This window comes from Saccopteryx leptura, chromosome 13 (genome assembly GCF_036850995.1).
Source record: "Saccopteryx leptura isolate mSacLep1 chromosome 13, mSacLep1_pri_phased_curated, whole genome shotgun sequence".
In the NCBI taxonomy this organism is placed as follows: Eukaryota; Metazoa; Chordata; class Mammalia; order Chiroptera; family Emballonuridae; genus Saccopteryx; species Saccopteryx leptura.
In genome coordinates this window covers 56,759,230-56,779,894 of record NC_089515.1, presented here as the reverse complement: position 1 = coordinate 56,779,894, position 20,665 = coordinate 56,759,230, and the positions used below count along the sequence as shown (strand labels likewise).

At 57.0% G+C, this 20,665-nt stretch overlaps 1 protein-coding gene and 1 long non-coding RNA gene across 5 annotated transcripts; one reads left to right on the top strand and one right to left on the bottom strand.

Moving 5' to 3' along the window:
- Window positions 1–63: 63 nt before the first annotated feature.
- Window positions 64–20,637, top strand: FAN1 (FANCD2 and FANCI associated nuclease 1). Of its 4 annotated transcripts, none has more exons than XM_066354540.1 (13): window positions 64–1,560; window positions 4,026–4,166; window positions 6,764–6,962; window positions 7,394–7,627; window positions 10,919–11,050; window positions 12,642–12,750; window positions 13,049–13,168; window positions 14,467–14,631; window positions 15,073–15,223; window positions 15,789–15,892; window positions 16,291–16,485; window positions 16,906–17,034; window positions 17,694–17,966. In XM_066354540.1, the coding sequence occupies exons 1-13, from the start codon at window positions 267–269 to the stop codon at window positions 17,829–17,831; spliced, it is 3,111 nt and encodes a 1,036-aa protein (XP_066210637.1). In that variant the 5' UTR covers window positions 64–266; the 3' UTR covers window positions 17,832–17,966. The 4 variants fall into 4 exon arrangements, with proteins under 4 accessions (XP_066210637.1, XP_066210638.1, XP_066210636.1 ...); XM_066354541.1 differs by lacking the exon at window positions 17,694–17,966 and adding an exon at window positions 17,227–17,439; XM_066354539.1 differs by lacking the exon at window positions 15,789–15,892 and having other exon boundaries at window positions 17,694–20,637.
- On the bottom strand, window positions 2,094–4,883 carry LOC136384403 (uncharacterized). The gene is made up of 3 exons (XR_010747601.1): window positions 4,686–4,883; window positions 3,446–3,640; window positions 2,094–2,376 (listed from the first exon to the last, which is right to left on the bottom strand). It is a non-coding gene; the product is annotated as an uncharacterized lncRNA (long non-coding RNA).
- Window positions 20,638–20,665: the final 28 nt, after the last annotated feature.

Genomic DNA, 20,665 nt, shown 5'->3' with positions numbered 1-20,665 from the left:
GCGGAGGCCGCTGGGAGGCGCGGCGGCCGGGAGGCGGGGCGGGGCCATGTGTGCGCCCCGCTGCGCGCGTGCGCGGGCGGGCCAGCGGGACGGGACCCCGCCCCCGGAACGGCGCTGTGCGGCGGCCGGACAGCGTGCCCTGGGGCGCCCGAGCCCCGGCATGCAGACGGGCTGCCCTGGGTCCTAAAGCAGGTCCGACCCGCGGACCGTCCGGGCCGCACGCGTCCGCCTTGCGGGGGCCATGCGGGCCCGCGGCGAGCGGGGGGATGACAGCAGGCCTCCGGCCCCGGGCGCCGCCCGCCGTCCCGCCGCGTGAGCCTCGCGTTTCCGACACCACGATGCCGGGAGCGGGACCGCCCGCGGCGAAAAGGCCCCGGAGGAGTCTATCGAGCCGCCGAGCCGAGAAGGACAAGTCCCGGTCCATCGTGCTGCTGTTTCAGAACGCGCCGCCGGCCCGGCTCGCCTGCCCCGTGTGCAGGGCCCTGGTAGCCAGGTACGACCTCAACCGGCACCTGGACGACAGGTGCGCCGGCGGCAGCGCCCCCACGGGTCCCGCTGCCTCCCCCGTGGCGCCGGCCGGTGTCGCCGCCGGCCCTGCCACTCCAGAGAAGCCGCCACCGTCCAAGACGCACGTCACTCCCGACCCGGGCGACCCGGCAAAGACGGGCTCCAAGAAGCAGACCAGCCCCTACTTCTCCGGGGACGGCGGCGCGGCCTGCGGACAGCGGGGCGAGCGGACCCAGGCTGACGTTACGGTCGTGCCCTTGGGGAGCCTGTCGTCCAAGTTCCGAAGGCTCCTGGAGGCCCAGAGAGCGGTCGGGAGGAAGGAGGAATCGGCCCCTCGTCCCCCTCCGCGCTCCTCGGCTGCCGCCGTGGTGTGCAGGACGGAGAGCTGCTCGGAGGTGGAGGACCACGACCAGAGTTTGGAGAACAGTTCTCAGAAGGAAAACCTGTTTGCCTATGATGCTCTTCGGGAACAAAATACGGAGACGGCCGCAGAAGGCGCTCAAGTAAGGGAAGCCAGAAACCAAGAGCCTGCCGGGGACTCTGGGCGAGCCACCTACCCCGCTGCCTTCCCCGGGGATGCTCCTGTGCCACCCCCAGAATCGCCTCCTGGGGACAGAGTACAGTCCGCTGCAGGGGACAGTCTTGCAGAGCATGAGCATAGCCAACAGGTAGCTGGGGAAGGGCCCGAAGACCGTGAGGCAGGTGTTGGTGAAGAAGTCCAGGTGACCGCAGCTTCGGACGCTGAAACACCGTTCTCCAGCCAGGAGGCCCAGCCCCACAGCCCAGCCCCTGACGCTTCTAAACGCAGTGACACCCAGAAACGGCCTCTGGGAGGGGACAGAGGCTCAAAGAATGAAACCACTTGCGGGGTTCCGCCGGAGCCGGGGTCACGCCTGGGTGCCCCGGGAGAGCTGCTCCCCGCCTCGCCTGGCCAGCCGTACTACCTCTGGAGCTTCCTGGTGGTGCTGGGAGCCGTGTTTGAGAACGAAGACGACAGGGCGCTCTTCGACGAGCAGGAGAAGGGGATTGTGACTAGGTTCCGTCAGTTGTCAGGTATCTCACGCGCGGTTTGGTGCTGGTCCTGATTCGGGTCCACGGTGGGGCGGGCTGTCATCTCCTGACCACAAGGAGTCAGTGTGGTCCTGAGAATCATCTGGGCTTCTGGTGGCAAGCGGCCTTCTACAGGGTTCCTTTAGGACAGGGGTCCCCAAACTTTTTACACAGGGGGCCAGTTCACTGTCTCTCAGACCGTTGAAGGGCCGGACTATAAAAAAAACTATGAACAAATTCCTATGCACACTGCACATATCTTATTTTAAAGTAAAAAAACAAAACGGGAACAAATACAATATTTAAAATAAAGAACAAGTAAATTTAAATCAACAAACTGACCAATATTTCAATGGGAACTATGCTCCTCTCACTGACCACCAATGAAAGAGGTGTCCTTCCAGAAGTGTGGTGGGGCCCGGATAAATGGCCTCAGGGGGCCGCATGTGGCCCGCTGGCCGTAGTTTGGGGATGCCTGCCTTAGGGAATGATGTGCGTGTGGCACAGACACAGGATTGTGTGCTCTGCGGTGTCTGCTCTTGCTGTCTCCTGCCTTTCTCTGTGCAGAGCGGGTCCTTGAGGGACGTTCATTCAACATCTTTCTGTTCTAACATTGGTTGGAACTTAACTCTTGTTTCCATCTATGAGTCCATGGTGAGATTGGTTTCATTATAAAGTCGCAGAGCCCGTTGACATTATTGATCACTGTAAAACAACTTCCTCTAGGTTAAAAAAAATGCAGTCCGACTTAGAAAAGCGTGCTCTGCATTTTGAGTGCACCATTTGGGTCACAGGTAGGTCGTCTTGTTTCTGCTCAACCTTCCCTCAAAAAAAAAAATGAAAGCAAAAGGAAGTAACAGGAAAAAACAAACGAAGGTGTATTGAGACATATTCTAACCACCCCCACCCCACCCCAACAATATTTTAGGTTCCCGGACTCGGCCTCTTAAAGTCTGGGTGTGGAGGAAATGGAAACTCGGGCTAAATTGGTCCATTTAAAAATATGAGCCCATGCCTCAGCTCCTTGGCAGCCGGGGGTGGCTGTCAGCCAGAGGCCCAGGTTTGGAACAAAAGCCACCTTTGTGACAGCGGCCCTGCCTGTCTGAATGGCCCGATGGGACCACATCCCTCCCGAGGCAGGAAAAGCTTGCTCGGGGGTCACACTGGCCTCAGGTGAGACGGCGCTGGGTCTTACTCCTCAGTCTGTTTTTTAAAAATCCTAACAGTACTATCAACGTGTAAGGGAAAGGTCTTTGTTTTAAGTTCATGCGATGGAGTTACTATGGAGTTCCTCGTGTTTTTTGCGTGTGAGCAGCCCTGGGCCCAGTCAGCCGCATTCATGTCCACGCGGCCTCCATCTCTGCCTCCATCTCTGCCTGTGCGTTCTCGCCGGGCCGTGGACGGGACGCCACCCACGGGCTCTTCTGTCCAGAGTGGCCTGCGTCTCTGGTTGGGTGCTGGTTGTCTTGGTGCAGACACGCGTTTGAGCAGCTGGGGGCTCTGGGTGTCCGTCTCATTGGGAAGTAGGACCGTTTTCCCAGAATGCATTCTACACCTCCTTTGCAGGGTTCTCCACGGAGATGCCTTTACAGTCTGTGTGTGTGTGTGTGATCGTAGTTGCTGCCCAATGCTTCATTTAGCCTCTAGCCTCTTAAAAAAAATGTTGGACATTTAAAAAATAAAATTCTACCCTGCTAGAGTTGGCAGAAATTTCATAATATTCCGGGCACAGGGCAACAGAGGCCCAGAAGGTTGAACAGCTTGGCTGCGACCACAGAGAAGGCTGCCTTCCCAGAGCTGGACACGTTTTGAAAACTCTTTTGGTTGAAATTATTTTCAATCAGAAATGGAGGGACGCATATTAAGTGGAAAGCAGAGAACAAAGTACCTGGGAATCTAGGTCCGGCTTCTCTGCGCGGGTGGGGAATGGTGGCAAGACAGTCATGAACTTGGTGCTCAGAACTTGTGCAGGGGTCGACGCTGGGACTTCTTTAATGGCTCACAGGCCAGTCGTTGAAGGTCTCACCTTTAAGCTCTCCACCAGCCTTGGGGAGATGGTGTCAGTGTCATCTGCCACCCCGTCCTATCATAGAAGAGAAGATGGAGTCTCAGTACGGTGCAGCGACTTTCACACAACTCACAGCGGCAGAACTGGCCCTGGGCCCTGCGTCCTGGGTGTGCTTGCTGTCCTCGGTGACAGGCACACACAGCAGGGAGACAGTCTCCACAGGGACTTTCCATCTGAAAAAGCAGGGAGACAGTCTCCACAGGGACTTTCCATCTGAAAAAAGCTACAGCTCCCATGGGGGAAGAAAAGATTTTCTTGGAAGATCAGTTGAGGATACCTATATGTATTTCTGATGAGAGCGTATGTTTCCACGGTTTTAAAAAGTAAATGGTGTCTGTACTGCATGTTGTTTTGGAGAAGAAAGATGATATTCCCCCCTCCCCCATTTTTCTGATTCCAGATAGTGGTCAGAAGCTGTATGTAAGGCTTTTCCAACGTAAATTCAGCTGGATTAAGGTGAATAAACTGGAATATGAAGAGATCGCCCCAGACCTAACGCCTGTGGTCGAAGAACTGCGGCAAGCCCACTTTCTGCAGACAGGTAGGCTCTGCTGACAGCAGCAGAAGGTGAGAATGGTATGTGGAGGACCATGTTTCTGCAGGATGTGGTGCCATGTCCTGGTGCGTGCTCCATCAAGAGCAACTGTGTGCGTTTCCTACGCTGAGTGTTTAATCTCAGGACAGAAATCCTCCCTGTGACAGGACGCTGCTCTTCACCTCCGGGGGAAGGCGGCCAGGACAGCGAAAGGGCATCTCTCTCATGTCCTTGACTGTCACAGGTTTAGGACCCGCAGCCTCTTAGGGACAGGGGTGGGGACGGGCCACTCCGGTTCCTCAGCAGTCTCCTTCCAGCAAGAGTGTCCTCATCTCACGCAGATTCCTCAGGTTACAATGGAATAAAGCGGTTTGTTTGATGCTCATGTTGCCTATAGAAACCTTAACCCCCTCACAAGCGCATGCATGCACACACACGCACATGCACACCTCAGTTTGCAGATGATTGCCTCAGGGGTTGCTTAGTTGATAGAAGCCCCTGTGAGTGGCAGGTCACCCTGCTTACCTTCCCAGCGCCACCCAGTGCCCCCTGACTGAGCACATGCTGTGTGGGGCACTTAGGTATGAGCAGAGGACACATGTCAGTCTTGGGTTCGAGGTGCTGGTGGTTTAGGGGAAATAGGCCAATCGAGGGAGAGCAGGTTTTCCTGAGGCAGAGTCTGACGTGGACACAGCCAGTGCAGGAGGCTGGGGGCTGGTGGGCCGGAGGCTGTGGGGACAGGGAGACAGATGGAGAGGCGTGTAAGCGCTCAGGGCGGGGCCGGGTCAGGCGGTGGGACCCAGCACCCTGCACGGGCCAGGGCTGCCCACATGGCAGTGCTGTCGGGGTCCCCTGGGAGGGGCAGGGCTGCCCGCATGGCAGTGCCGTTGGGGTCCCCTGGGAGGGGCAGGGCTGCCCACATGGCAGTGCCCTCGGGGTCCCCTGGGAGGGGCAGGGCTGCCCGCATGGCAGTGCCCTCGGGGTCCCCTGGGAGGGGCAGGGCTGCCCGCATGGCAGTGCCGTCGGGGTCCCCTGGGAGGGGCAGGGCTGCCCGCATGGCAGTGCCCTCGGGGTCCCCTGGGAGGGGCAGGGCTGCCCGCATGGCAGTGCCGTCGGGGTCCCCTGGGAGGGGCAGGGCTGCCCACATGGCAGTGCCCTCGGGGTCCCCTGGGAGGGCCGGGGCTGCCCGCATGGCAGTGCCGTCGGGGTCCCCTGGGAGGGGCAGGGCTGCCCGCATGGCAGTGCCCTCGGGGTCCCCTGGGAGGGCCGGGGCTGCCCGCATGGCAGTGCCGTCGGGGTCCCCTGGGGGGGCCGGGGCTGCCCGCATGGCAGTGTTGTCGGGGTCCCCTGGGGGGGCCGGGGCTGCCCGCATGGCAGTGTTGTCGGGGTCCCCTGGGGGGGCTGGGGCTGCCCGCATGGCAGTGCCGTCGGGGGCAGGGCTCCCCGCATGGCAGTGCCGTCGGGGTCCCCTGGGGGGGCCGGGGCTGCCCGCATGGCAGTGTTGTCGGGGTCCCCTGGGAGGGGCAGGGCTGCCCGCATGGCAGTGCCCTCGGGGTCCCCTGGGAGGGTCGGGCCCCACGTGACCACAAGATCTGGTGCAGGTTCCAGAGATCTTCACCTCACCCTTAACAGGCATGCCCGGTGACTGTGTCAGGTGAGCCCTGACCTGCCTTTCAGTAACCTAGAAGCAGCAAACTGAAACCCCAGTGGCTCACGGTCACACGGGGTCAAGTCCCCGTCCGGCCTGTGATCCACACGGCCCTGTGCGTCTGGCGCTGCGTCCCTCAGCTCACTGCTGCGGCCACTCTGCTGTCCCTGTTCTTCCGCACGCCCAGTGCATGCCTGTCACAGCCTGGTACTTGCTGCCACAGGGGTCACCCTCACTTCCTCCAGCTCCGCCCTGTGACCACATGAGCATGCTGTTGAAGGTCCAGCCTCACGGCCACGTCACCCGGCCTCTCCCGGGTCTGTTTTGCTTGGTGGCCGTTGCCCCCGCTTGACGTTCACGTATCTGCTTGTTTGTCATGCTGGGAGGTGAGGTGCTGTGGGCAGGGCTTGGTGGTTCACTGCAGGGCTCCAGGGCTGTAGAATGTTCCTGGCACCAAGGTGTGCCCAGAGGCACCTCCTGGAGGGGGCACTGCCCGAAGCTGCAGGTGCCTCCAGTGGGGCCGGCAGGTCTGCTGCGGCCCAGCTGGTGGTCAGGAACGTGTCTGGGTCCACAGCCATGACACGGACGTGGATGGAGAGTGAGAGAGCCCGCGGAGGGCCCGAGCAGGGGACAGCGATGGTGGCTGGCTCGGACGCGCTCCCAGCGGTCCAGTGGGAGGGTCTGTAATTCGAAAGACAGCAACGGCACCAGTGAGCTTTTAAGACGGGCGCCCACACGTCTTTGTTTTATGCAGGTTTTCCTTTCCTCCTTCGCGAGGAGTTCTGTTACCGCTTTCTGAGTTACCTCTCTTTCGTACCCTTTAGTAACTGCTTTGGCAAACTAGTTGAGATTTCCACAGTAGAACTGCATTTCACCTGCAGTTCCTTAAAGCAAATAAATAAAACTAGAAAAAGGCTAAAATTCTTTAAAACTATTAAAAAAATTTTTTTTCCAGAATCAGAGTTGCAAGACCTCCCTGACGTGCTTGAGCTCCTCTCTGTCCCTGAACTGAGGGCCCTGGCGAAGACCTTCCGCGTGGTGAGCCACCGGCAGAAACAGCAGCTGGTGGAGGCCTTGCTCAGACTGGCCCGCCAGCCCTCGGTCTGCATGTGGGGCAGGAGCCCGCCTGGCGTCGGGGCAGTGATGTTGCAAAGGTTTGCTGGCTCTTGTTACATAAAGACGCGCAGACTCTCGGTGCGCCTGTGATGCGTGTGTGCTTCGGAGCTGTCCCCGGGGGTCCCTTAGCGATTAGCCTGCGCAGGTGGCAGCGTCTTCCCGCCGACAGCCCGTGCCTTCCTGGCTCTGGCGTCACAGCCCTGTGACACCGCGTGCTTGTCTAGACCCAGGGAGACCGGGAGGCGCGGGGGTGCGGGTGCTGGGCCTTCTGTACATTCCAGTCTTTTGTTACTCGAGAAAAACGTGGTCTCAGCTACCGCTCTTGCAGGACGTAAGGGGTTGAGTTCCTTGCGGCTTAGAATAATGAACGTCCCCTCGTCTTTATTCTCTCTGGAAGTCATTTGTAAAATCTGACACCTAGTAGCTTAAAAACAGGAAGGTGACTTCTCGTCTGGCGTCTCTTCCTCAGGGCCAAGGACCTGGCGGGCGGCTCGCTGCGGCTGTGTGCGGGCCCGCGGGCTGTGTTCTCCCGCGCTCTGCTGCTCTTCTCCCTGACCGAGGACCTGGAGGAGGAGGAGGCTGCCTGTGGCGGGCAGGGCCAGCTGTCCACTGTGCTGCTGGTCAGGCTTGGCCGAGTGGCGTTTCCTCAGTACACTGTCAACCGGAGCACCCGTGTCTTCCAGGACAGGGACGACCTCATCAGGTCAGGTCACAGTAGCTTGCTGTCACAGCTACGTGTCTGTAAACTCGCGAGAACTATAGTATTTCATGGTTTTCTTTCCAAACGTGGTAGAAACGTAAATTCATAGAACAGTTATTTTGTTATCTTCCTGCCTGATGTGGATACATGTCTGAGACTATAAAGAGAATGCAGAAACGTGCTTCAGTGACAGTTGCCAATACCAGTGAGTTTCAGGTCAGAGCTGCAAACATTTCCCCTGGCATATGTTCCCAGAGAACTCCGGCAGGGAGCGCTTTTAAAAATGTAGGCATCTGGCCCTGGCTGGTTGGTTCAGCAGTAGAGCGTTGGCCCGGCGAGTGAGGGTCTCAGGTTCAATTCCCATCTAGAGCACACAGAAGCGCTCATCTGCTTCTCCACCCTTCCCCCTCTCCTTCCTCTCCGTCTCTTTCTTCCCCTCCCGCAGTCAAGGCTCCATTGGAGCAAAGTTGGCCCGGGCGCTGAGGATGGCTCAGGCTAGAATGGCTCCCGTTGCAACGGAGCATCACCCCCTGGTGGGTGTGCCGGGTGGATCCCGGTCGGGCGCATGTGGGAGTCTGTCTCTCTGCCTCCCTGCTTCTCACTTCAGAAAAATACAAAAAAAAAAAAAAAAATGTAGGCACCTGAACACACCTGCCTCGTGAGTACGCCCTCGGCATGAATGAGTTTGAATGAAGATGAACGTTCTCACAATAACGCTTCAGCTAAAGCCAATGCCAACCTCAGTACCTGTACCTGACTCATATATCTGACAGGTTAGAAATTTTCACCCATCTGTACACAGACTCAGTGGACATTTGGTTTGAGTAGCAAATGCAGGTTTCAATAACAAATGGTATAGGTATTACAGTACAAAAATACTTGCTCTGGCCGGATAGCTGGGTTGGTTAGAGCGTCATCCTGCTAGGCAGAAGTTGCTGGTTTGCGTGGCGATTGGGACACATGCAGGAACAGGTCAATGTTCTTGTCTCTCTAAAATCAATAAATAAAAATTAGGAAAAAAAAAAACCAACTTGCATTTCCTATAAAATAAAAAAGAAAAATAAATTTGAATTTCCTAAAATGTTACTTCTGATCCCTCATTTGAGGTTTATGACTCAAATGAGCTGAACTCGAGTCTGGTATCTGATTTCAGGAAAGTCGTTTGTTGTCTAGTCTAGTGCTGTTGAAATGAGTGCTTCAAAGCAGTGTCGGTATAAACTGGTTTTAGCCCATTTTGCATGAGGCGGCAGGAAGCTCAATCTCTTGTTTGTGTTCACCCGGAATAATCTTTTTTTGTTGAATTTTCTAGGACGAATATTTCCTCCTACCCTGTGTTTAGTTGTCTCTTTTCACTTTTAGTGACTATACTTTGCTCTTTTGTGAGCCTGAACTTGGCAGCCAAGTTCCAGTCTAGACCAATGAGTCGTGATGCCACTCTGCCCGTTTCCTCACCTGTAGAAGGGGGGTAGTCACAGGTATTCCTACACATACACGTGGCTGCCCGCGAAGAGCTGAGAGCCTCAACTGTGGGGGTTGTTTCATATTTCTTAGTGTGGTAATTACCATTACAGCTTAAGATTACCTTTTAATTCTATGATTGACAGAACCATGGCTGACAAGTTCAAAAGTTGAGTATAGAGATAGGAAGGAAAAAATAAAGCACACTCTTAGCCCTGGCCAGTTGGCTCAGTGGTAGAGTGTCAGCCTGGCGTGTGGAAGACCCAGGTTCGATTCCTGGCCAGGGCACACAGGAGAAACGCCCATCTGCTTCTCTACCCTTCCCCTCTCCTTTCTCTCTCTCTCTTCCCCTCCCACAGCCAAGGCTGCATTGGAGCAAAGTTTGCCCGGGCGCTGAGGATGGCTCCATGGCCTCCGCCTCAGGCGCTAGAATGGCTCTGGTTGCAAGAGCAACACCCCAGATGGGCAGAGCATCGCTCCCTGGTGGGCATGCCGGGTGGATCCCAGTCGGGCGCATGCGGGAGTCTGTCTGCCTCCCTGCTTCTCACTTCAGAAAAATACAAAAACAATAAATAAATAAACCATACCCTGTTTTTTAGAAAGTAAGGTATGCTGAAGGTAATAAGAATAATTAGCCCTGGCCGGTTGGCTCAGCGGTAGAGCGTTGGCCTAGCGTGCGGAGGACCCGGGTTCGATTCCCGGCCAGGGCACACAGGAGAAGCGCTCATCTGCTTCTCCACCCCTCCCCCTCTCCTTCCTCTCTGTCTCTCTCTTCCCCTCCCGCAGCCGAGGCTCCATTGGAGCAAAGATGGCCCGGGCGCTGGGGATGGCTCTGTGGCCTCTGCCCCAGGCGCTAGAGTGGCTCTGGTCGCAACATGGCGACGCCCAGGATGGGCAGAGCATCGCCCCCTGGTGGGCGTGCCGGGTGGATCCCGGTCGGGCACATGCGGGAGTCTGTCTGACTGTCTCTCCCTGTTTCCAGCTTCAGAAAAATGAAAAAAAAAAAAAAAAAAAAAAAAAGAATAATTAAAACTCAAAGGGTCTTAATATGTCAGTGGGTTTGGCCTTGGCACACTTGAGGAAGGGCAGTTGCTAACACCTGGTAACGTGGTCCCAGGCCCGAGGACATGTTCTGCCCTTCTCTCTACTTGAAATAACTGCTCGTTCTCTTCTTTACTCAACAGTATCCGTGAGGTGCGTGTTGAGCACCGTTGGGTGTCACGGTGGGGGGGCTGTCGCACAGACAGGATGGGATCTCACCGTGGTGGGGCTGCCTCTCCCCCGGGGCAGATGGGAGATGAGAACTGAGGGGCTGGAAGGAGACGGCGCACTTTGTAGCAGAGTCAGGCAGACTGTGTCCCTGGAGAGAGGACATGGGTTGAGACAGGAGAATAAGCAGTTGTGCAAAGGTCTGGGTGGCCATGTCCAGGCGACACGGGAGCGTGCACACGGCCCTGAGGAAGGGGACAGCTTGCTGGGCTGGAGGAAGTCGGATCTCTGTGGCCAGAGCCCCGAGGGCCGTAGTGGGCGGGGTCCCACAGGGCCGGGGCGCTCGGCCTCAGAGTCCCCGGGAAGCTGACGCTGGTTCCACGTATGTGACGGGACACATCATGTCCTAACACGGTGTGATGCTTTTATCCTCCCGTGTTAGTGATGGCCTGCTCCCATGAAGCTACGGGTTCAGTTGTTAGTAGGATACAATTTAGGTAATTTTATTCTAGTTTTTTTCAAAGGCATGCTTTCTGCCCTCTGCATTAGCACTAGTGGGATGTGGGAATGTTTTATGTAAGGGCTCCTTCTGGTCTGCAACTCGGATGGCGTGGGCTCTTTCTCCAGATACGCAGCTGCCGCCCACACGCTGAGCAGCATTTCTGCCGCCATGGCCAGCGGCCGCTGGAAGGAAGCCCACACCCTGGCTCAGGGTGCCAAGAGGGACTGGGACGCCCTGAGAAACCACCCTTCCCTGAGGTGAGGTGGTGTTTTTAGGTGCCTGTAAAAACTGACATACTGACGAAGTTGTTCCAGCCACTCCGGGTGATGGTGATTTTCTTCATGAAGAACTTTCTCCTTTTGCTCTGTGGCCAAAACTGCTGGGGAGGTGACCGTCCTGGATGTTTTGCACAGAGTTGGAGGGCTGTGTAGAGACAGGAGGAAATGTCTGTGAGTCTGAGGGGGTTTCATAGAATTCAGGGAAAAGTGGGCATACGGGGGGCTGTCCGCTGGCCACCCGTGGGTGTGCTGGCTGCCCTGAGTCTGAGGGGATTTCATAGAATTCAGGGAAAAGTGGGCATACGGGGGGCTGTCCGCTGGCCACCCGTGGGTGTGCTGGCTGCCCTGACCGGCTAGCTGAATTGACCTTGGGGGGGGGGGCCCAGGAGCAGACGGGCATTGTGGGAAGCACAGCAGATGCGGTCTCTCAGTAGAAATTCAAGTATAGGTGTTCTGAGAAAGAAAACTGAATTGGACATCTTCCAAATTTCAAGGACACAGCACACGATCTTTCATTTTCTTTTATTTGTGGGATAAATAAACATACCCCACATATAAGAAATTTTTCCTTTATTGTTACATGGTGGTGAGAAAATTAGTGTTATTAAATACATCTTCCAAAAGGAACGTTTAGGAAATGTTTATGAAAATAATATTGACTTAAGAGCCATCGCCAGGAAATGGCGTTGACTGTTTGGGCGGGGGGGGGGCGGTGTGACTGAATGTTTTGTCTGTATTTTGTTTGGGAGTATCCTGTAATTCAGACAGAAGAAGGAACCATTTCCTTAGAGGCCCTTCTAGAAACCAGGTGACCAGTGTCGCCCTGGTGTACACTGTGACATGCATATGTGTTGGGTCTGCTTCAGAGGATTTCAGTAAACGTGTTCACATTTCTCAGGCCGGAGGAGTTAGTAGGTGACTTTATTCCTTTTAAAAAAGACAAGATGTCATAGCCAGGGAGTTACCGCATTTCCCCACATATAAGATGCTCCCATGTATAAGACGCACTTTTATTTTGGGGCCCAAAATTTGAAAAAAAATGTATTACACAAAGTTATAGAACTTAAGTTTTATTCATCAGGAAATTCATACAACTCCTCATCCACACGAAAAAGTGGGAAATGCAAGTAAAAAAATAAATCTACAACCACTGTATAAGATGCACCTAGTTTTTAGACCCCAAATTTTTCAGAAAAGTGTGCGTCTGATACATGGGGAGACACGGTAGCTTGCTGCGTAACAGGTGGGGAGGCCTCTCTTCTGGGATGGACTCATTCTCCTTCTGGCTTATTTTGACCATTGAAAGACGGGGAAACCGCAATTAGTGTGCACAATGCAAAAGGTCCAGTGGCCAGCCCCGGGTTCGGTCTGAGGGCCGTGGTCGGCTGCCGTGCCTCTGAGGATCCGACCGTCTGTTCCCGTCCCGCTGCGCTCCGTGGTCCGGGAGCTGGTGCCGCCCGGGAGCACGCGGCGATGGTGTGGAGGACACACCTGTTGAGAAGACAGGCGTCCGGTTCTCCCCTCACTGCTGAGGACGTCTCACGGTGCGCACACCAAACCCCTGTTTCAGGTACCACGAGACTCTGCCGCTCTTCCTGCGGCGTTTCACCGTGGGGTGGATGTACACGAGGATTCGGTCCCGGGCTGTGGAAGTCCTGCAGAGACTCCACATGTACAGGGTGAGGACACAGACGTTCACCCGGCTTTCTGGGGATGTGTCCGCGGCGAGCTGCGCAGGGGGGTCCAGCAAGCTCTTGACATTTCCCACGGACACTTCCCGTGGGCCCCAGCTGCCTCCCGGGGGAGTGGGACATGGCTGCAGGCGGACAGCTGACCTGTGAGCTGACGAGGATGCCCCGGTGTGTTTCGGCCCACTCTAGGGGTCGTCCTCGCCTTACTGGGGACAGGAAGCTCCGCTCTGAATACATGTTGCCAGTCTGGTGTGTGACTAACGAGCTCCTTCCACTGTTGCAACAGGAGGCGGTCCAGGAACTGGAGGAGCTCTTGTCCCAGACAGTCTACTGTCCTGACCGCAGGGGCCGCTGGTGGGACAGGCTGGCACTCAACCTCCACCAGCACCTGAAACGCCTCGAACCGGTTGGTACTCGGTAACTGTGGACACCTTAAACGTCGGGCTGTAATAAGGACATTTTTAACAAGGTCACTAACACAAGCGTGGCGATGGGGGTGGGAGACTTCCTTCCGCCCCATGGTCACTGATTTGGGAACAGGGCTGGCCGCTGACCTGTGCTGGGATGCTGGACTTCACCTAGGCCTGAGGGGCCAGGGGCAGGAGGCATCTCCACCCCCAGTAGGCGCTTTCCAGACGGTGCTTTTGGTTTTGGAAATGGTGGCTTTGTTGACAGGTGCAGGGGCCCCCAGGTAGTGAGGTTGCTGCAAGGCGTCTTGTTACAGGTGTTTCCTGGGGGACGCTGCACTCTGGGGGGTGCCGTGCTCTGCTCCCGAGCGCTGCTGTTCTCCGTGACAGGGATCTGGGGAGTCACGGGGCCCCATTAGGGACACCCTGTGGCCAAGCGTTACGGGGCCGGTGAAGGCAGAGGCAGCTGAGCCCGCGCCGCAGTGGCCCTTTGTGTGGCCGCCTGAGTCCCCGTCTCCATGGCAGCCTGGCACTTGCCATGGATGGAGGGGCAGTGCCTCTGGGAGCTTTTGTTCTCCCGGCAGGTAGTTCAGCAAGGGAACCAGGTGACGTCAGGCTGGAAAACGGACCCGGGCTGTGGACGTGTGACAGGCTGTGGACTGTGGAGGGGAGCAGAGGAGGGTGGGGTGCTCTCACCCCGTGGTGTCATGCAGCAAAAACCGCAGGGGGAGCAGCCCGCCCGGGAGGCTGCGCCTCTTTCATGTCATGAGGTTCAGAGGAGGGGACCGCTGTGCCCTCACCCGGGTTCCAACAGGAGTGTTGACACGTGTCCCCGGAGGAGGCCGAGTCCCAGAGCCTGTGGAGCGAGGGAGGCCTCAGTTCTGTCAGCCTCTTCCCAGGGAGCTCTGGCCACGCGCACAACGTCGTCATCCTCCTACGCTCTCCACCTCCCTGCCTTCCGCCTGGTGCTCCCACCAGGCCAGGCTGCGCCGGAGCGGCCCTGCTGCCCCTCCCCGTGCCGGCCCCACGGGCTCTGGCCACTGCCTGGGCGCTCTCGGTCTCCCCAAGGGTGTAGCGGCCGAGACCTGATGGGAAGTTGTGTCCGGAGCACGCCCGAGGTGCTCCCGACATTTTTAGTTGGGAACCGTGATTCCAGAGGGACATCCACATGGGCTGCTTGGTCCACTGCTGATCAGAAAAACTGAGTGACTAACGGTGGGGTTTCCTGTCGCACGAATCGATGGACGCGGCCACAGGGTCCCTCCGGGGCCTGATGTGGGACCACGTTCTTCGCTAGGCTGCCAAGTGCATCGCAGAAGGGCTGGCAGACCCCCAGGTGCGGACAGGACATCGCCTGTCACTCTATCAGAGAGCCGTGCGCCTGAGAGAGTCCCCAAGCGCTCAGAGATACCGGCACCTCCTCCGTCAGGTGCCAGAAGTCACCGTGCAGGACGTGACACACGTGAGTCAGCATCCTGTTCCTGAGCCAGCCGGGAGTGATGTTCAGTGTCACCTCCCGTTCAACGCAGACCACCGGCGCTCCCTCAGGACAGTGGCTCGGCCACAGTTCTGTTCTCACACCAGTCCCCCCCTCGGGCTGGGCTGGCTAGTGGGTCTGCTCAGGCATTTCCCTGCGTCGAGCGACTTTCTGGAAACCCCCAAGTGAGAGGCTCACAGCCTTGATCCGTTTATCCTTTGTGGTCAGGGCACCGGGAGAGCCGCTCTGGGGTCCACATGCTTCCTAGGGACGCATCCTCGCAGGCGCCACGGGCAGGTCCCATGCCCTCCGGCTGCCGAGAAGGGGCGGGTTTGGGGCACGTAGGACACTGTTCTCAGGACGTCAGTCCGGTCTGAACCCTCAGCTGCAGCGAGGCTCACGGACGGCCCCCTGCCGCCGTCACAGGTGACCATCACAGGCCGGCTGTGCCCGCAGCACGGGACGAGCAAGTCAGTGTTTGTGATGGAGGCCGGGGGGGCCCCCGCCCCCGCCACAGTCCTGTGCTCTGTGGAGGAGCTGGCACTGGCCCACTACAGACGCAGCGGCTTCGACCAAGGTAACCAACACCGGGTCCTGTCCTGGCCACCCGGTCACCCGTGGTCCCTGTCAGCTGCCAGCCTCCCGCCAGTCCCCTGCAGAAGACACTGCTGACCGGGAGGGTGTGGGAGAGAATCGGACCCACCGTGGCTGTTAAAGACGGTCTTCCGTTCAGCCGTGCAGAGCGGTGCGTGGGGGGGCCCAGACCCAGGGACGCGGCTGCTCCCACATTCTGAGTGTCACATGGGAGGGAGGCAGCTGACATGTTGCCCACAAATTGTTCAAGCCCAGGGCTTGGGGCCTGGGCCAGGCTGTGTCAGATGGGAGGGGGCTCTTCGCCGTTGGGTGTGGCTGTAAGGAGGCAGAAGGATCAGGAACCCAGAGCAGGTGCACAGCGTTTTAGTTCCCATGGTTAGCGAGGCTCCTGTGGGGGACACACACTATTTAAAAATGAGCTGGGAATGGCGTGCAAATGGTGTTCGAGTCCAGGATAGTCCTGTGGGCTCCTTCGAGCTGACTGGCGGGTCGCGGTGACGGTGCTCCCACAGAAGGGAAACCGCCCGTTCTTGTGTGCTGGGCCTTAGGAATCCACGGGGAAGGGTCCACCTTCACCACCCTGTACGGCCTCCTCCTGTGGGACGTCATCTTCATGGACGGGGTCCCAGACGTCTTCAGAAACGCCTACCAGGTAACCAGCCTGGTTCCCAGGCCCCAGGCCTGTGTTCTGTAGGTGAGCACACACTTCTGCACATTGGTGAGTCATGCCCACCTGGACCACCTGTCTGCAGCCACCCAAAACCTGCCTCTAATGGCCTTTATGTCACCATGCTGGTTCCACTGACCTACCCTCACCCTCCCATTCAAAGCAGGAGCGTATCTGCGGCTTTGACCTGTGCTGAGCACCTGTCTGGGTCCAGGTGTGTCAGGTGCTGTGACAGGTGCTGTTAGTCACGTCTGTCTACTTAGTTCACCAGCGTGACACGCTGCTCTTGCAGTAGGATTATGTGGTTGTTACGCATCCCCTGAGGACAGGGCCGCTCCCCAGCTCTGGGCTCTGAGCATCCCCGATGTGTCGGTTCTTGGCAGGCACTTCCGCTGGACTTGTGCACGGATGGCTTCTTCGCGAGCAGGAGGCCCACCATCGAGGCCAGGCTGCAGCAGATCCACGGGGCCCCCACCGAGCACCTGCGGGCCTGGGTGGCTGCCACCTGGCAGGCCCAGGAGGGCCGCGCGGCATCCATCGTCAGCTGGGACCGCTTTGCTTCTCTGCAGCAAGCTCAGGTGAGAGCCTGCATGCGGGACACAAGTACACGTGTCTGTGTGTGCATGCCTGTTCATGACAGCCCCCAGCCCCGATGCCAGTCACCAGTGGGGGCACGTCAGGCACAGGAGCCCCAGTCACGCCTCCTCCCCTGGCCGACCGCAAAGACGCTACCCCTGTCCCTGTGGCCTCGATGTCATCACTGTCACGCTCTGAGGGCTTGCCCATAGCTCCTCTTCCCCTGCCCGAGCCGTTCCAGGCCGGGCAGCGGGCAGCAGTGTGGTGACTGCCCAGCGGAGCTGCGGGGGTTCCAGCCAGTGGTTCCAGCAGCAGAACCACAGCTGGTGTCTTTGGAACCCGTTACCCCGTCCAGCCACCCCTAGGGCACCTCAGGGCCTCGGTTACTGGGGAGCGGCTGGTTACCCGTGTATCGTCCTCAGGACCTGGTTTCCTGTTTGGGGGGCCCTATCCTGAGTGGCGTGTGCCGGCGCCTGGCTGTGGACTACCGGCACTGCCGGGGGGGCCTGCCCGACCTGGTGGTGTGGAGCTCCCAGGACCACCGCTGCAAGGTCAGTGAGCCCGTGGACAGTCCCACGTGCAGTCTGATGAGCACCTTCACCCAAGGCCACACCTGGCCACTCCATGCTCGGCTGTGTGTGATGGAATCCCTAGCACTGCTGGACAGAGCGCAGGCTCCTTGGGTGGTAGGGGTCCCCCATTCCTTGCCTGTGAGCTGCTCCGCCGGCATCTGTCCCCAACAGCAGCCGGCGTGAGCGAGGTGGAAGTCCACCTCCTCTAACCTGACCTGGAAAGTGACCGTCCACCACTTTTGCTGTTGGAAGCAGGTCACCAGGGGCAGCCCCCTTGGGGAGGCACTGTGTAGGCACGCACGCAAGGGGGCCAGGGTGGGGAGCTATTCTCAAAGCTCCCCGAGTGGGCACCTCACGTGTCGCAGGCCCAGCTGCTGCCCACTGCAGGTTGGTTGGTTGATTAGTAAGGTTTAGAGATTGAAAAAAAAGAATTGTGGACACACACCCTCCTTTAGATACAGGTCATCCCGGTCTGCGGCCTGTGTTTAGTCCTCTTCATAGTGTCTGTTTACGAGCAGACATTTTACACAGGGCCGTGACGCAGCAGGACGAACCGCGTACACAGCCATGAGCTGTCTGGCTCCAGTACGCGGCCGTCCCGTCTCCGTCAGACACTGACGACTCTGCTTCTCCTCCAGCTGGTGGAAGTGAAGGGCCCCAACGACCGCCTCTCGCACAAGCAGATGGTCTGGCTGGACGAGCTGCAGAGGCTAGGGGCCGACGTGGAGGTCTGCAACGTGGCGGCCACGGGGGCCAAGGGCTCAGGCCTGCGCTGAGCACCACAGGCCAGCGGGAGCCTTGCCGTACGGGACCCGAGGGCCTCGGCAGCAGACAAGTGATGGTGTCACCTTCAGTTTGCACTTTGTTGTTGTCGGAAAGAAAGCGGATAGTGGACTTGGTGCTGGCCTGGGTACCCGCCCCAGTTCCACATGGCGGGTGATGGGAGATATACCCATGTGATTGGACTTAGGAGGGGACTCGAGCGTTTGGAGTAGTGTGCACCATTCCTCTCTGTTGAAAACACTCGTTTTCCTGTGAGGCTCGACCCGGCCAGCTGTTCCATACTCCCGTCTCAGGGTGACCCAGAGAAGGCTTGGGAAGTTGACATTCTGATTTCTTTAGGAAGATCCAAGTCTCCTGAAGTCCCTCATAACATTGGTCAGGCCTCAGTCACGAGAGGAGCGGACAGTCTCTGTCCCCATCCTTTCTGGGAACAGCCCTGATGACTAGGTCAAGGGCAGTTCTCTGTAGGGAAGGTGTAGGGACGGGCCCAGCAGGCAGGGCCAGGGCCCCAGTCCCCAGGGACCAGCTCTGGGACCTGGAACATCAGAAAGACATTGCTCTCAGCTTTTTATTAGGTGGGATGAGAAGTTCAGCCGTGGTCCGCGGCCTTCACCACAGCCAGTTGTGAAGGGGTATGGGAAGGGTCAGTGGTCACTGCTCAACTTCTGTAGCAGGAACGCTGGGTGGGCTTCGCGCACACGCACGCATACACACACACACACGCACGCAGACAGCTGCCACACCCGCACACACACAGGGACAGCCAGGAGACGGCCTTGCCCCTGGAGTCACGACGTGTTTGTGGTGACTTCACAGCGAAACGACAACCGGCAGCTGGGGAAGTTTTATTTAGTGGTCAGCATTTCCTTCACACTCCTCTCTGCTGGACAACAAGCCGCCTCCTGCTCCTCCTACCTGAACTCGAGCCAGGGTCTGTTTCAGGCACAAAAGTTTTAGTTTTCTCTACAAGTTCAAGTTTGGCTGCCAGAGGTGACCACAGTCCAAGCGGGCGCCTCCCTCCGCAGGGGGGTGTGGTGAATGTGACTAGGTCCCACTGTTAGCGCAAGCTAACATACTTCTTAAATAAAGTTAAGACATTTTTGGTTTTAAAATTGGTTTCCATCGTAAAGTAACAGTAAGACATTGTATACACACCTGTAAGGTCAATGCTGGAGTCTGAGCCGTAGGGCACAGCATACGCCCCCTGCAGGTACTGTTGCTACGGTGACCCCATGCGGCCCGCGGGGCCGGGCAGCCGCGCAGCAGCTGGGACATAAGGCTGAGAGTTGTTTCTCCTATTACGCACGGTGAGCGGTTGCACAATAATCATACAACCACCATCACGTCACTACCTCTGATGATCATACAAAAATATGCACACTTCCTATCTGAAAATAGCATTCATAGTACCGTTTTTCAGCTTGTAAATCAAAAACTTACTAAAGGAGTCGAAATAAAGGTATGAAGGGAAGAAAATTAGAGACCGCTCCACCTTCTCCGAATGTTAACACACCGAGAACAAGTCGTGGTGGAAAGAAAGCAGCTTCATGAGGAGGGAGAACCCTTCAGCACACTTCCGATGGCAGGACCGTCGCTGAGGTGTTTGGAGGAGCGGGACTGGTCTCCTGGAAGGACTGTGAAACGTTGGATGGCAACAACGCTGTCACGCAAACTGGGGAAAAGCCTTTGTTTTCTAGGCAGCATGTTGGCACAAACGCTGGGTTGACCCCACAGGACGAATTTCCTAAGACACCACGTAGGAACGTGTGTCCCTGAAGTCCAGAGGCATTATCAAACAACTTGTAAAAGGCAGATAATTCAAATAGAAACAGCTATGCACTGCATGGAAAGGTAGAACACTTTTTAAAAGACTTGTTTAGAAGAGGACCTAAGTTAACCAGACATTGCTATAGACTTTTAAAGCATAGATGGCAGTTTAAGGAATTAAGTAACAGCCAGACTTGAACACACTGCTGCTTCTCAGTCCCCTCGTGGTGCTGTGGCCAAGTGTGTGGAGGGCCCTCTTGCTGTCTATTAAATGGCAGTGCTGTAAGGACATGTTTATTCCTGTTCTCCACTCCTAAGCATGAAGACAGCTGCCTGAGGGGGACCTCTGTGCAGGTGACCTGACCCTGACCTCATCAGTTTTCTCCAGGGAAAGTGCCAACAACAGTCGGCCACACTGGAAACACGGAGGAGCCCCTTTCTGGGGGGGGGGCCCCTCTGTGCAGGCACCACCCCTCCCCCCCCAGCCAACCACCACAGGCCGGCCATGACTTCTGAGGGATGACAGTGGCCTTGGAGACAGACTCCTGGCTCCTGGGATGAACTCAGTGTGAAAAGCCCTTTTCTAATATGCAGTGGGATTTTAACTCCCTAATTTCAAAAACCAATTATATTCAACAGTATTGTTCATACCTTAATATTAACATCAAAGGCACTTCTAAGTTAAATACAGTGTCTACAGCAAATGCTTTTAAAGTTAACAGTGCATATCATTTTAAAGTTAGTCCTAAGACGATAAGAACACACTCAGGATTTGAAGACGGAGGGATCTAGGATAAATTATGGTGTCCCAACACGGAGCCCTCAGGTGAGTTCAGTTGGAGACGAGAAAGCAACCAGAAACCACACGCATACTCACTGACATCTCCTGTGGGTTATCGACACTTCTTGAAAATACGCTAACCGTGAACTTAACTTTCCCAACACCTGCTTCTCTCAGGTGCATACCTGAGGGTCAGGTAAGCACTGGCAGGTGGCAGGGAACAGGGACGCAGACACATCTGACTGATCTGGCCACAGTAACAAGAGGGGGAACATCTGC